Raw genomic sequence first — 15,361 nt, forward strand, 5'->3', positions numbered from 1 at the left:
ATTTTGCTGTTTTGATTTATAATAACATTAGGCTTTCAGAAATCCTTGGTTATTTTGAAAGTCTGCACATTGTATTCTCTTGTGTCAAGCCTTTAATTAACTGCTTTGTTTGCATATTATTGACTGTATCTGTTCAGACATTTCATCAGATCTCTTTGTCATATTTTTCTGTGGTACCTGACCTGCTGCTATTTTCTTTTCCATTTTTCTTTTCTTCAAAAATGGGATCTTGTAGTTTAGATGTTGTATTAGTTTTCTAGGGCTTCCATGATAAATTACTAAAAATGGAGTGACTCTAGAATAGTAGAAAAATTTCTCTCACAGATCAGGGGGCCAGAAGTCTAAAATCAAGGTGTGGGCAGGGTCATGCTCCCTCTGAAGGGAGAATTCTTCCTTGACTCTTCCATCTTTTGGTGGCTCCTGGCATTTCTTGTCTTTTGACAGCATAACTCAATTTCCGCCTTTGTCTTCACATGGCCTTCTTCCCCTCTCTGTGTCCTGTCTCCTTCTTATAAGCACACTAGTGATTGGATTAAGGACTCCCCTAAATCAAGGTGATTTCATCTTGATATCCTTAACTAATTACACTTGCAAAGATCCTATTTTCAAATAAGGTCACATTTTGATGTTACAGGTGGACATGAGTTTTGGGGTGACACTTCATTCAACCTAGTACACATATAAAGGAAATATTTACATGATTTAAGCTCTGAAAAGGGACAGGAAGCAGTACTAAATCATGTCAGAAACAGCTTTGCATTTTGCAGGAATGTTATTTTGGGCCACTGTAGTCTGAATGCCTTCAGCAGTGTTCTCTGGATAGAGGTCTGAAGTGAACAGTCGTTGGCTGCAAGGGCTCGGACCATAGGCATGCTTTAAAAGTGATTTTTAGCAAAACAACAACAACAATAACAACAAAACAAACAAAACAAAACAAAAGTACCTTTTAGCAAGCTATGAATGAATGGCCTCCTAAAATATATATAAGACTCTGTGGTCAGTTTGAGTGATAAAATGTGAGAGTCTGTGGTACTTTAAATCGTCAGAATTTACACGGAGTGATAGTATAGTATAGTAATAAAGAGCAAGGACTTTAGGAGTTACACTTCCTGGATTCAGATTCTGCCTCTGACCCTTATTAGCTGGGTGAACTGTGGTTAAATTGTTGAGCCTCTATGCAGTGTCTCATTAAAATAAGTCATAATACCGTATCAATACGTGTAAAGTGCATAGAAATGCCTGGCACATAGTATCAGTAATTGCTCATTTAGTGTTCGCTGCTGCTGTTTTCATCATCATGATGATGCCCTTTGTTTTTCCAGTAGTAAGGATGAATTTGTACTGATGAACTCATGGATTCCTACCCAGCATTGCCTTAGGAAAGATGTGCTTTTCAGATTGTTTGCTTAGAGGTTGGGAGTAGTAGAAAACACAGGATGAGATAACTGGTTCTGGTTTCACTAACAAATACACTAAACCTGAGTACCCATTTTCGTGATATAGAACTTGCCATTTAAAAAAATATATTTATTTGGCTGCGTGGGGTCTTAGTTGCAGCACATGGGATCGTCATTGAAGGCATGCGGGATCTTTAGTTGCGGCATGTGGGATCTAGTTCCCTGACCAAGGATCGAACCCAGGCCCCCTGCATTGAGAGCGCGGAGTCTTAGCTACTGGGCCACTAGGGAAGTCCCTAGAACTTGCCTTTGACAAAGTCTTCTAATGAGTCTTCATTTATTGTACATCAAGCAGATCCCCTTTCCTTTATGTCATGAGGTAATCAACCTTTTAATGTAAGTTCATTAAACGTCTTATCCCTGAAGTTAACCTCCCTAAAGGATCTTATATAAACTTTGAAGTTGTTTTTCACATGAATAGACTACATGTTTTAGCAGGCATTTCAGGATGTTTTGGAAGTAATCATCTACTAAAGATTTGTTGTGGGAATGTGGTTTTCCTTCCCCTTGGTTTTTAATGTTCCTCCTAGAGGTGTATGTAACTATTAAGACATTTTTGAAAACCACACTGAATGATAATACTCTTCTGCTTACCTGAAGCCTCTTGAGCAGAATCTTGCAGTTTACTGAGCTTGTTAGATTTTAAATAGATTATTAGAACTTACAGAAGATGAGACCAAATATTAAACATACCGCCGAACAGGTTTTCACCTCTATCCTGTCTCTTCCCGGCCTGTTTTGCTGGTCTTTTAACATTATGTAAAGAAGAGAAGGGAACTGATTCTCTTTCTAATGCATGCATGTATTTTCTCAGTGAAATGTAACATGTGTTTAGGTGTTATTTTATATAAGGAAACCTAGGCTTAGAGACATGGAAGCTGTTCAGGATCACATCTACAGAATGATGGAGGTGATACTTGAATATGTGCCTTTCTAGTTCTTTTCCATCATGTGCTATTGCCTCTCCAAATTAGAAAGCTCACACAACTATGTTCTTGTTAACAAAATATTTGTTGTATACAGAGAAAAGAGTAAAGTATATAAGTGTAGTTCCAAGCTTAAACTCATGTCTTCCACTGTTTGACCTAAAAATGCTTCCATGTTTAGTTCTGAATATATGAGGATGAAATAGAACTGGATGGGATGTGTGTGTGTGTACAAATGAAGGGTCCATTGAGGAAAAATGGATTATTAGAATGGTGTAGTCCCTGAAGATGCAGTTCCTTTATTTGTTTATCTTTAGCAGAAAGATTCATACCCAGGTTAGCCATCATAATTTGAAAGCTTGTGCAAGGTTTTGCCTCTAACTAGGTCACAGACAGATCTTTTAGGCAGAAGAATGCTTTTCATTATAGGGACCTTCCTAAATGGACTTCACTGCTTATTCTAGTCTCTTCTCACAGTTAAAGATGTTGTGGGAAATTAAAAGAACTGTTTTTTTTTTCTAGATTAACTGCTGAAGTACTGATCGAGTTCTGTGTTTCTTCAATGAGGAACTACAGGCTGATCTTCTGCCATAATCTCAAACAGCCATAAATGACAAAAGAATGCTTGCTCAGTGAGGGTAGCTGGTGCAGAAACCATTTTGTAAACTTAGGTGTTTAAGTACTCAAAGGTAAGTTTCCACAATGGTAACTATCCCATACTTATATATCCACAGAGATTTTGGAGTTTATCTACTATTGCTGCTATTGGATTATTAACTTAAGGTTTTGTAGTTTTTAGCTGGCATCAGATGTGTTAAAGAATGGATTTTGCTTGTCTAAAACTATTTAAATTTATGGCATTTGCTGCCCCTAAGTTAATTTCTACTGTTTCTATAAGTTAGATGGATTTGTTTTCCAGTCACGATGTCTCTATCCAGTGGATACACCTGTTATACATATGGACCTTATTTGTATAAACTCTAGAATATTGAGCTTTTTTTTTTTTTTCTGCTCTGTTACCTTTCTCTTGTAGTATGAAAGGAATTGTTTCTCTGAGGTGATGAAAAAAGCCCATTTTGTTCATTATCAACTTTGAAAAAAGTTTTCCTTTCCTTTAAAAATACTCCTTTCCCCACATAAAATAATAAATGATTATTTTATTTTTATTTATTTATTAAAAATTTTTTTTTGGCCATGCCGCACAGCTTGTGGGATCTTAGTTCCCTGACCAAGGATCAAACCTGTGCCCCCTGCAGTGGAAGCATGGAGTCCTAACCACTGAATCTCCAGGGAATTCCCATAAATGATTATTTTAGAAAATGCATTTTTTTGAGATTACTGTACTTGTTCTTTCATGCTTCATAAATTGGAAACATTGTTTTCTCCCACTGCTTCTTTATTGATCACAATTTCTGCAAAGACAAATTATTTATTTCTTCTGAACTAGCCGGGCTATGGAAGTTTTTCTTTTGAATAATTATGAAACAGCAGGATTGATAAAAGAACATTTTCATTGAAGGTTGATGCCTAGAACTGAAAAATTTCCTTTGTTTATAAAAACATATTATGGCTGCTCTGTCATGTAGAAATAAGAACTGGTTAATCTTGTCCTTATTAGCCCATCATTTTTTAAAAAATGATTCTCTCCTCTTTGGGTGCTTATGAATTGAGTGGTTAGATGACCTTCATAGAGCAGAGTCCAGAAATGATTAGGTTTGGCTTTTTACTCATGTCGTTAATAAGCTTGGTCAGTAAGGTCCTGTTGGAGCAAAATTTGCCCCTTTCTTTGTCTTTGAGATATTAACGTCCTCTGCGAAGTTTAATGATCAGTTTTGGTTTTGCCATTGTTTGGTAAATATACAAACACTAAAGGGAACACTCAGAACTAACTTCACATGGTAGAGAAAATGCTTAGATGATTGTATTGAGCTTCATTTGTAGAACACACTATGGGCCTGGTAACTGGAACATATTTAATAGACGAGAACACATTCAGGTGTAAAGCCTTTTTCTTTAATGTATTTAGTCATATTGCCACCTGTTAATCATTATAGTCTTTTTTTTTTTTTTCTTTTATTTGGCAGAAAAGACAGCTTTGATTTCTGGCTGCAAAAAAGATATGAGGAAGAGCTCCTCCCCTTCCTTGAATAACTGCAACTCCGTTCTTGCTAACAAAATATTTGGAATTCCACTTGATGAGCTGCAGCAGGGAGGACATCCAGACAATGAGGTTCCGTTCATAGTCCGCCACGTAGTGGACTATATTGAGGAACATGGTATACATTTCCTTACTTTGAGGGCTAGCCTTTGTTTTAATAAACACAACTTATCCATTTTTGACCTTGGATTTTTTTTTCGGTATTCAATGTCCAAAATATAGTGAGGAAAAACAATGGAAATTCTTTTTAACATTTTAGTGTGTCTTTATTACTTAAAAATCATATACTCAGAAATGCCCAGTTTAGAGCATATCTTAGTGGGAGGGGTGATAGTAATATTTTTAATGGATATAAGGGGGTGGGATAAAATAGAATATCCCTCGGGACAGAGATAGTATATGTTTCTAGATGTGTAGTTTGAAGGTGGTTAGCACAAGCAGGGGAGCCAAGAATGGCTTTCCCAAAGTATGAATATTTTAAGTTGATTGGAGAATGAATATATATGGTAGTTGAAGTTGAAGCTAATTTAATTTTTGCCTTGAACTAATGTAGGAGGTCTGGAGCAACAAGGACTTTTTCAAGTCAATGGAAATGCTGAGACAGTGGAGTGGCTTCGGCAGAGATACGACAGCGGAGAAGAGGTGGATTTGGTTAAGGAAGCAGATGTTCCCTCGGCTATTAGTCTTCTTAGGTTTTTCCTTCAAGAACTTCCTGAACCTGTTATCCCTGGCAGTTTGCATATTCACTTGATGCAGCTTTCTCAAGGTAACATAATTTGAATCTTATCAGTCAGTCGCTTAACATTTAATTTCAAAGTCTTTACCTTTTAGAAATCTTGACATGTAAGCAATAATTATAGTAATTCTGAGATTAATTTCTTAAGTTCCCATTTGGGGACATATGCTCTTTGGGGTTGTATTATCTAGTTAAGGGAATTGCAACCTCTTAGATTCCTGTAGTGCTATTTACTTTTTATGATTGGTCTTAGTAAGCCTAAGATACATAGTGATAAGGAGAAGGAGGAAGGGCAGGAGACAAGAACAAAGAGTAGGAGGGAGGGCTTCCCTGGTGGCGCAGTGGTTTGAGAGTCCGCCTGCCGATGCAGGGGACACGGATTCGTGCCCCGGTCCGGGAAGACCCCACATGCCGCGGAGCGGCTGGGCCCGTGAGCCATGGCCACTGAGCCTGAGCGTCCGGAGCCTGTGCTCCGCAATGGGAAACGCCACAACAGTGAGAGGCCCGCGTACCGCAAAAAAAAAAAAAAAAAAAAGAGTAGGAGGGAAAAGGAAGAAGAAAAAATATATGTGTGGCAGAATGACCCATAATAGTCAGTGTTGTTGGTTAGTGGTGATGTTACTATGTTTATCCTTGGTTTGATAGAACATCCTAGCAAAAACCGGAAGACAGCTTTGATTCTAAGTTTGGAATATACCTAAAGCTTGTTCTTGGACACCTGCCTGAAGGAAATAAAATATCAAATTGGACATCAGACTACAAGCCAAATAAAGAAAAAAATTGGTTTGTTTCTGTTGGGTTAGTTTTTTGGTGGTGACTAAAAATAGGACTTAGCTGGGATGGACAAGAAAAATAAAGGTAGAGGTATGCAGAAAGGTAAAAGAACCAAAAAGTGAGGAGATGCTTCTTTTCCTTGAACCAGATGGAACCAGATGGTATTCACTGGTATTCATGTGTACATAATGGATTGACATGCTTCGTTATATAGGAGAATTTATGAAGTTGGCATATAATACAGTTGACTTTTGAAAAACATGGGTTTGAACTTACATACATATTTTTTCAATAAATTTGTACTACAGTACTACATGATCTGCAATTGGTTGAATCCACACATGCAGAACTGTGGCTATGGAGGGCCTGCTGTAATGTTATACACAGATTTTCAGTGGTGTGGAAGGTCGGCATGCCTAACCCCTGTGTTCAAGGGTCAGCTGTATAATACATTTCTTGGATTTTTAAATTATTTTTTCTGGCTTTTGTTTGTGTTATGGAATCTCTTTAATTTTTTGAATTGGGGCTTCTACAGAAATTCAGTGATGTTAAAAAAATTATAACTACTTCCTTAATCCCTATCGCTGTCAGAGCTGGACTTTTTGTATGTTTGTGTGTATCCTTAAGCAGTGTATGGGCAGAGAAGGGGATTGCCTTTTGAGAGTATTTATCCATCTTTTTCGAGCCTGAATTAGTGGATGCCTCTTATTTGTGTGTAAAGGTCAATACAAAGATATTTTATGATCCTCTTATGTACGTTTTCCTCTGTACAGCTAGATGATAGGGCTCACTTTGTACTTGCTCTATTTAGGAATGGTTAGCCTGATTCAGTTTTTTTTTTTTCTTTTTTTTTGCGGTACACGGGCCTCTCACTGTTGTGGCCTCTCCTGTTGTGGAGCACAGGCTCTGGACGCGCAGGCTCAGCGGCCATGGCTCACGGGCCCAGCCGCTCCGCGGCATGTGGGATCTTCCTGAACCGGGGCACGAACCCGTGTCCCCTGCATCGGCAGGCGGACTCTCAACTACTGCGCCACCAGGGAAGCCCAGTTTTGTTTTTTTATTGTGCCACCTGGACTTCAAAATGAAGTGTCATCAATAATGTCACCTTTTTCTCTTTTTTTCTCTCAACAAATACTATATTTTTTTGTTCTGAATTTCTGAATCCATTTCAAATTTCTTTTCTTAGGAGTAGGAATTTTTTCAAATGTTTATATTTAGTCACCTAATAAGCACTTTGCAGTCATTAAATATATAATGAAACTGATGTGTTAGAGTTTTTTGAGCCCTTTTTGTGTCTCTAGAGACATTCGTTTTGTTTTTATAGTGTTAGGGTTCCATTTTCCCTGTGTTAGCGAATTGTAGACAAGTCTTTTAAAGTTCCAAGAATCAGATAATCTTTCAGTTTTGATTGAAAATTTATAAATGAATAAGTGGGATAAGATTTAATGATGATAAATTTACTGCCTCTCACTGATGCTACCAATCAGAAGCTGTTTTGTCAGTAGGATTGTCATTTTGATTGGTATTCATTTAAAAGTATGACAGCATCATGCACTGTATTATTTATGGAATTGCAATATATATCTTGCTAATTAATTATTCTTATGTCAGCATTCACCTGTGAAGGAATTTAGGCAAGCAAAATGCTTGTGGCCCATTTGTTATAAGAAATCCACCATTCTCCTCCATTCCCCACTTATATAACCATTAGCATGGGTATGTATGCATGCACACACACCCATATATACACCTGTTTCTTTAATAGCTATGCAGATAGGTGTGGCGGTACTTGAGGTGATATTTGCATTCCTGTTGTGATAAAATCTATTTCCTCATCCTTCAGTAATTCTTTTGGGAAGGTGTCTAGGTCTCTGGAAAAGTTCCTCTCTCCATTTATTGTAGGCAACTATTATGTTAATATTTTAATTGACGTTCACAGATATATGAGATTAATGCTTTTAAGATCATGGAGGCAGCATGTAGTTGCATTTGAGTTAGTGTTCTTTATTTTTTTATATATATATATATATATATATATATATTTATTTATTTATTTATTTATTTATTTTTTTGCGGTACGCAGACCTCTCACTGTTGTGGCCTCTCCCGTTGCGGAGCACAGGCTCCGGACGCGCAGGCTCAGCGGCCATGGCTCACGGGCCTAGCCACTCCACGGCATGTGGGATATTCCCGGACCGGGGCATGAACCCGTGTCCCCGGCATTGGCAGGCGGACTCTCAACCACTGCGCCACCAGGGAAGCCCCTTTTTTATTATTTTTTTAAAATTTATTTGTTTATTTGGCTGCGTCAGGTCTTAGTTGCGTCGTGCAGGCTTAGTTGCTCTGCAGCATGTGGGATCCTAAGTTCCCTGACCAGGACTCGAACCCACGTCCCCTGCATTGGAAGGCGGATTCCCAACCACTGGACCACCAGGGAAGGCCCCGAGTTAGTGTTCTTTAAAAAGTGGTTTTCATTTTCTATGGTAGCCGGACATTGCAAAGTGGCATTTCTGGTGTGGTTTGATCCTTTATTTAGACCAGAATTTCACAACGTTGGCACTCCTGATATTTGGGGCTGGATAATTCTTTAGTATAGGGGCTATCCTTGAATTTTAAGATATTTAGTAGAATCCCTGGCCTCTGTCCACTAGATAGCACTAGTACCCCTTTCCCGCAAGTTATGACAGCCATTCCATTCATTGTCAGATGTTACCAACCATTGGTTTAGCCCATGATAGTTTGTCCAATTACTTATACATTATGTTTTGGTAGAAAACACAGTTCACAGTTCTGTGAATTTGTTGTAATATTTACAAAAACTGTTAAAATGCTTGAAAGAATTCTTAGGGGAATCTTCTTTGATACGTACATATGTTTTTCCTGGTTATGATCTAACTAGGAAGTAGGCTCAAAAGGAAAAAAAAATTTAAGCAGGTGTGTTTTTAATACAAACACACACATGGAAATGCTCCTCTGCCTTATTTGAAGACTGGTAGACATAAATATTTTAGAAGGAGGCTGGTAGGTATAAATATTTTTGAATACTAGAAATGTTCACTAACAAAAGTAAAGCAGCATGAACAGTATTTCAAGTAAAACCAGTATAGCCCACGATCTTACCACCTCATCAAGGCAGCATCTTTTTTCAGTTATCGTGTATTTATTTAGCTTCTTCAGCTAACTTTTATAGAACTCCCGCTGTGCGCCAGGCATTGTTCTAAATTATGGGAATGCAGAAGTGAACAAACCGGCTAAAAATCTCTGCCATCATAGAGCTAAAAATTCTAAAAGGGCGTAAGGAGAGTTAGATGAAAAATAGATGATAAGCAAAATAAACACAAGGGTATGTTAGATGATAAGTGCTATGTAGCTAGAGAAGATGTTATTTAGAATTTGTCAGTGTTGATGTAGTGATCATTTTGATAATATTAATTGCTTGCATATATTTTTTGAGTTGATATACGTGATTTTTCTTAAATAATCCTTTTCTGCTAAATTTAGGTTGTTAAAAATTTCCACCAATTGTAGTCACAGTAATCTAAAAAACATTAATTCAAGGACTGTTCCAACCAATTATAAAGTCAAAGTACCTGGGCAGTTGGTAATATTATGAAATATCGAAGAGTTCTTATTGGTTGCATTTTAAATTTTAAGTAAAACTCATGTGACTGTAGCCTTTCCTGTAAACATCCTAGAGTTGTGTTATTTTGCAGAGATGGCCAATATTATGATCATAACCTTTTATCAAGAATTTTTTTCCCCCAAGAATTAATTTTTAAATTAATTTTAAGAACCTCAAGAAAAATAAAGAATGAAATATAATTGGGTTAACTTTCTCTATTGGAGCAATAAATTACTTTATTTTGAGGGTAACTCTGAGAAATTACTTCTCCTAAGTGGGGCCCTCACCAGTCAGGGAGTTGATACAGGCTTAATTTCTGTTAATGAAAACTCACTGACCTAAACACAGGGCCTAGCTTCTGGTAGTTGAAAATTCACTTGGTAAACAGAAAACAATGTCAACTTAGAGGAGAAAAACAACTTAGAAGTGGAATTCGTTCTTATTTAGTTGTGTTGATATTGCTGAAATTAATTGTTCTTTTCAGAATGTTAAAAGAAGAAAGTGTGTCTCTTATTCTGTTCCTTCCTTGTTTTTTCTTCCATTCTAATACTATTAGCTGTTTAAATTGCTTCTCATCTTTGCTTATTAGTGGTTGGTGTTGACTGATATTGGCTAGTGCATTTTGACTTCTTAGAGTTGAAACTAATTTGGAAACACAGGTACAGTCATGCAAGAGACAGTATGATGAGAATTTAAAAAAATAGAGTATTGGGGCCAGTGAGTAATAGATGAGGAAAACATCCTTCAACAGTTGAGGGGTTGTGTACCTTCTCAAATTCTTCCACTTAATAAGTGAAATGCAAAGCCCTAAGGCATTTGGCCTCTAGTAGAGAAAGTGAAGAGGTTTTGTAATTGTTATAGTAAAATGGTTATATGGGTGTAACAATGTGAACCTGGCAAAATATCTGAGCTTTGCTTTTACTTCATTAAAGAAACCTGTCATTATGTTTTGTAGATTATAATAACGAAGATGAATTTGGAAGAAAGTTGAGGTTCCTCTTGCAACAGCTTCCACCTGTTAATTACAGTTTGTTAAAGTTTCTGTGTAGATTTTTAGCCAATGTAGCATCACATCATGAAGAAATTTGGTCTGCAAACTCTTTGGCTGCTGTCTTTGGTCCAGATGTCTTCCAGTAAGTTTTTTCACAAATTTTTGTTTGATTAAAAAATATATATATATTTGTGAAATAGAATCATTGTACTGTCTTCCAAGGGTCATAGGTTGCTTGATGAACCATTATTTTTTATAGTAGATCTGATTAATCCTTCCAGCATTTCTGTGAACAGGGTACAAGTTAGGTAGGCTTTACAGATGGGAAAACTGAGGCACAGAATGATGGCATAAATCGCTCAGATCTATAAAGTGACTCATTGGTTGTCTTCAGACTTTACCTGTGATTGATTTAAGAACTCTAAATTCAGTTTGGACTTTTATTCTTAGTATTTACACAGATGTGGAAGATCTGAAAGAACAAGAAATAGTGAGCAGGATAATGGCTGGACTTCTGGAAAATTACTATGAGTTTTTTGAGAATGAAGAGGAAGATTTTTCATCTAATGATTTGAGTTCAATTACTGAACAGGTGAGAATATTTAAAATATACTTGGAGGGAGTTTTTGTTGTTTTTGCTTTATAAAGAATTTGCTCTTAAGGGCTTGGCCCAAACTTAGGTGGAATTTTTAAGTACTAAATTGGAAGTAGTTTTCTTGATTATTATATGTAATCATAGGTGATATATATCCATGTAGTATATGAGTGTGATCTTTTTTCTGAACAACTTCTTGTCGTCAATTTGGATATGGAAAAGTAATTGAAACCAGAGTGTATGGTAGAGCTTTTGTGGACGTTTTTGTGTTTTTCTTCTGTTAAATTAAGCATTGTTTATTTTGTAAGAATAGTGTGCTTTTGTTTTTGCAAAGAAACTGCTTGCATAGAGGAATGCAGGCAAAGGTTGAGAATTAGAAGGTAGAGAGAAAGGTTGAATACAAAGTTGACAGAAACTTAAAAATGTTTTTCTTGATTGAAGTACCAAGTCAGTATAGCAGTGCAAACATTGTCCTTAATGGGAAGCATCAAAAGAGTAATAGTTTAGGTTACAGATAATGTTTTAAATCTTGTGACTCTCGAATTTAAAACCCATTTCTCAAACAACATTATATTTTGTTGTTACTGCTATGCCTTGATGGTTGAGACTGCAGAAGGATCCTAGTTAGTTTCTTCTTTTTTAAAATTAATTAATTAATTAATTTTTGGCTGTGTTGGGACTTCGTTGCTGCGCGCGGGCTTTCTCTAGTTGTGGCGAGCGGGGGCTACTCTTCTTTGCGGTGCGTGGGCTTCTCACTGTGGTGGCTTCTCTTGTTGAAGAGCATGGGCTCTAGGCATGCGGGCTTCGGTAGTTGTGGCACACGGGCTCTAGAGTGCAGGCTCAGTAGTTGTGGCGCACGGGCTTAGTTGCTCTGCAGCATGTGGGATCTTCCCGGACCAGGGCTCGAACCTGTGTCCCCTGCATCGGCAGGCGGATTCTTAACCACTGCTCCACCAGGGAAGCCCCTAATTTCTTCTTTATAAGAAGTGATAATATTGATTCTGACTAATTGTAAGTGACTGTAAAGCCACATTAATTCAGACTTCTCAGGTTTAGAATTCGTGATATAGATCTAGAGGTTTTTCTTTTGTGCTTATGTGAAATGATTTGTCAAGCAAACTTTTATATTAAAACCTTTGATGTTATATTTTGAGTGTGGGGTGGGGCTGCTACCTCTTTTTAATGACTAATAATTCACCTGGTTAAAAATAAACAAGGTAAAATACACAGTAAAATGTCCTATTCTTACCCATGCCCACCCTCTTCCTCTCATTGTTTTTTTATGTGTTTTTCCAGAATTTCTTTATGCAAATATAAGTAAATATTTCCTCTAAGTATTTTATAACAGGAAAGTAGCATACCATACACACTATTCTGCACCTTATTTTTTAAAATCAGTTAACAGTGTATCATGGTGAGTTTTTTTTTTTTTTTTTTTTTTTTTGTGGTACGCGGGCCTCTCACTGTTGCGGCCTCTCCCGTTGCGGAGCACAGGCTCCGGACGCACAGGCTCAGCAGCCATGGCTCACGGGCCCAGCTACTCCGCGGTATGTGGGATCTTCCCGGACTGGGGCACGAACCCGCGTCCCCCGCATCGGCAGGCGGACTCTCAACCACTGCGCCACCAGGGAAGCCCCATGGTGATGTTTTATTGGAATGTAGAGAACATATTAGTTTTTTTAAACATCTGTGTAGTTCCCTATTGTATGGATGTAACATATAATTTATTTGATTCATAGTACCTGTATCCACTTGAAAAGGTGATAGTATATCCCGGTTTTCTCAGAGTAGTCCTAGTTTTTTTTCAGCGGTACGCAGGCCTCTCACTGTTGTGGCCTCTCCTGTTGCGGAGCATAGGCTCCGGACGCGCAGGCTCAGCGGCCATGGCTCACGGGCCCAGCCGCTCCGCGGCATGTGGGATCTTCCCGGACCGGGGCCCGAACCCGTGTCCCCTGTATCGGCAGGCGGACTCTCAACCACTGCGCCACCAGGGAAGCCCGTCCTAGTTTATATTTGCTTTCTAATGTAATTATTAGTTGCTCCTCTTTTCACTCAAATGTATCCAGGTTTAGATGATTAATTATATGGTTATGCTATTTATTGATGGACAGTGGATTACATCCCTTCATTTGTTCTTAAACTATAAAGTAGCATCTCTTGAAAGTTTATCATACAGATTTTCATTCATTCTCATAGGTGTTGGCTCAGATTATGTGAGTTAGGAGTTTTATTTCCTGGGTAGCCCAGCTTTTATTTAAAAGGGTTTCTATACTATTGTGAACTTTTATAGATAAGTGTTTTTAATATTTGGGAATTATACCTTCCTTAGGTTGGTTGGTTGGTTTTGTTTTTTATTGAAGTATAGTTGATTTACAATATTGTGTTAGTTTCAGATGTACAGCATAGTGATTCAGTTATACATATATTTATGTAGCTATTCTTTTTCAGATTCTTTTCCCTTATAGGTCATTACAAAATATTGAGTATAGTTCCCTGTGCTATACAGTAGGTCCTTGTTGGTTATCTATTTTATGTATAGTAGTGTGTACATGTTAATCCCAAACTCCTAATTTATTGCACATCCCCCCCCATTGGTAACCATAAGTTTGTTTTCTGTGTCTGTGCGTCTATATCTGTTTTGTAAATACATTCATTTGTATCTTTTTTTTTTCAAGATTCTACATAGAAGCGATATCACATGATACTTGTTTTTCTCTGGCTTACTTCACTTATGATAATCTCCAAGTCCATCCATGTTGCTGCAAATGGCATTATTTCATTCTTTTTTATGGCTGAGTAATATTCCTGTGTGTGTGTGTGTGTGTGTGTGTGTGTGTGTGTATCACATCTTTATCCATTCATCTGTCAATGGACATTTAGATTGCTTCCATGTTTTGGCTATTATAAATAGTGCTGCTATGAACATTAGGGTGCATGTATCTTTTCGAATTAGAGTTTTCATCTTTTCCAGATACATGCCCAAGAGTGGGACTGCTGGATCATATGGTAACTATTTTTAGTTTTTAAGGAACCTCCATACTGTTCTCCATAGTGGCTGTACCAATTTACATTCCCACCAACATTGTAGGAGGGTTCCTTTTTCTCCACACCCTCTCCAGCATTTATTTCTTGTAGACTTTTTGATGATGGCCATTCTGACTGCAGTGAAGTAATACCTCACTGTGGTTTTGATTTGCATTTCTCTAATAATTAGCGATGTTGAGCTTTTTTTCATGTGCCTGTTGGCCATCTGTATGTATTCTTTGGAGAAATGCCTATTTAGATCTTCTGCCCATTGGTTTTTTTTTTTTTTTTTTGATATTGCACTGTATGAGCTGTTTGTATAGTTTGAAAATTAATCCCTTGTCGGTTGCATTGGTTGTAAATATTTTCTCCTATTCTGAAGGTTGTCTTTTTGTTTTGTTTATGGTAAGTTTAAGTTTAATTAGGTCCCATTTATTTATTTTTGTTTTATTTCCATTATTGTAGGAGATGAAGCCAAAAAGATACTGCTGCGATTTGTGTCAGAGAGTGTTCTGCCTATGTTTTCCTCTAAGAGTTTTATAGTACCGGTCTTAACATTTAGGTCTTTAATGCATTTTGAGTTTATTTTTGTGTGTGGTGTTAGAGAATGTTCTAATTTCATTCTTTTACATGTAGCTGTTCAGTTTTCTCAGCACTACTTATTGAAGAGACTGTCTTTTCTCCATTGTATAGCCTTGCCTCCTTTGTCATAGATTTTTTTTTGTTTCTTTTGGCTGTGTCGGGCCTTGGTTGCGGCACCGGGGATCTTCGTTGTGGCACGTGGGATCTTTTGTTATGGCGTGTGGGCTTCTCTCTAGTTGTGGTGTGTGGGTTTTCTCTCTCTAGTTGTGGCGCACAGGTTCCAGGGCATGTGGACTCTGTAGTTGTGGCGCATAGGCTCCAGGGCATGTGGGCTCTGTAGTTTGCGTGCTCAGGCTCTCTAGTTGAGGCATGTGAGCTCAGTAGTTGTGGTGTGCGGGCTTAGTTCACATGTGGCATGTGGGATCTTAGTTCCCTGACCAGGGATCAAACCTGTGTCCCCTGCAATGGAAGGTGAATTCTTTACCCCGGACTACCG

At 37.7% G+C, this 15,361-nt stretch overlaps 1 protein-coding gene across 10 annotated transcripts in view; it reads left to right on the top strand.

Moving 5' to 3' along the window:
• The window catches only part of FAM13B (family with sequence similarity 13 member B), an 88,497-nt gene that overhangs the window by 12,564 nt on the left and 60,572 nt on the right, over positions 1–15,361 (top strand). For 9 of the 10 annotated variants that reach the window (XM_033409803.2, XM_033409806.2, XM_033409808.2 and 6 more), the window contains exons 2-6: positions 2,906–3,072; positions 4,468–4,659; positions 5,095–5,307; positions 10,629–10,806; positions 11,115–11,256. In XM_033409803.2, the coding sequence (XP_033265694.1) occupies positions 4,503–4,659; positions 5,095–5,307; positions 10,629–10,806; positions 11,115–11,256 (690 nt within the window). In that variant the 5' untranslated portion in view covers positions 2,906–3,072; positions 4,468–4,502. The remainder of the gene's footprint in view (positions 1–2,905; positions 3,073–4,467; positions 4,660–5,094; positions 5,308–10,628; positions 10,807–11,114; positions 11,257–15,361) is intronic. The other variant, XM_033409812.2, reaches the window with a different exon arrangement.

The sequence above is a fragment of the Orcinus orca genome, chromosome 3 (assembly GCF_937001465.1).
Source record: "Orcinus orca chromosome 3, mOrcOrc1.1, whole genome shotgun sequence".
Lineage (NCBI taxonomy): Eukaryota > Metazoa > Chordata > Mammalia > Artiodactyla > Delphinidae > Orcinus > Orcinus orca.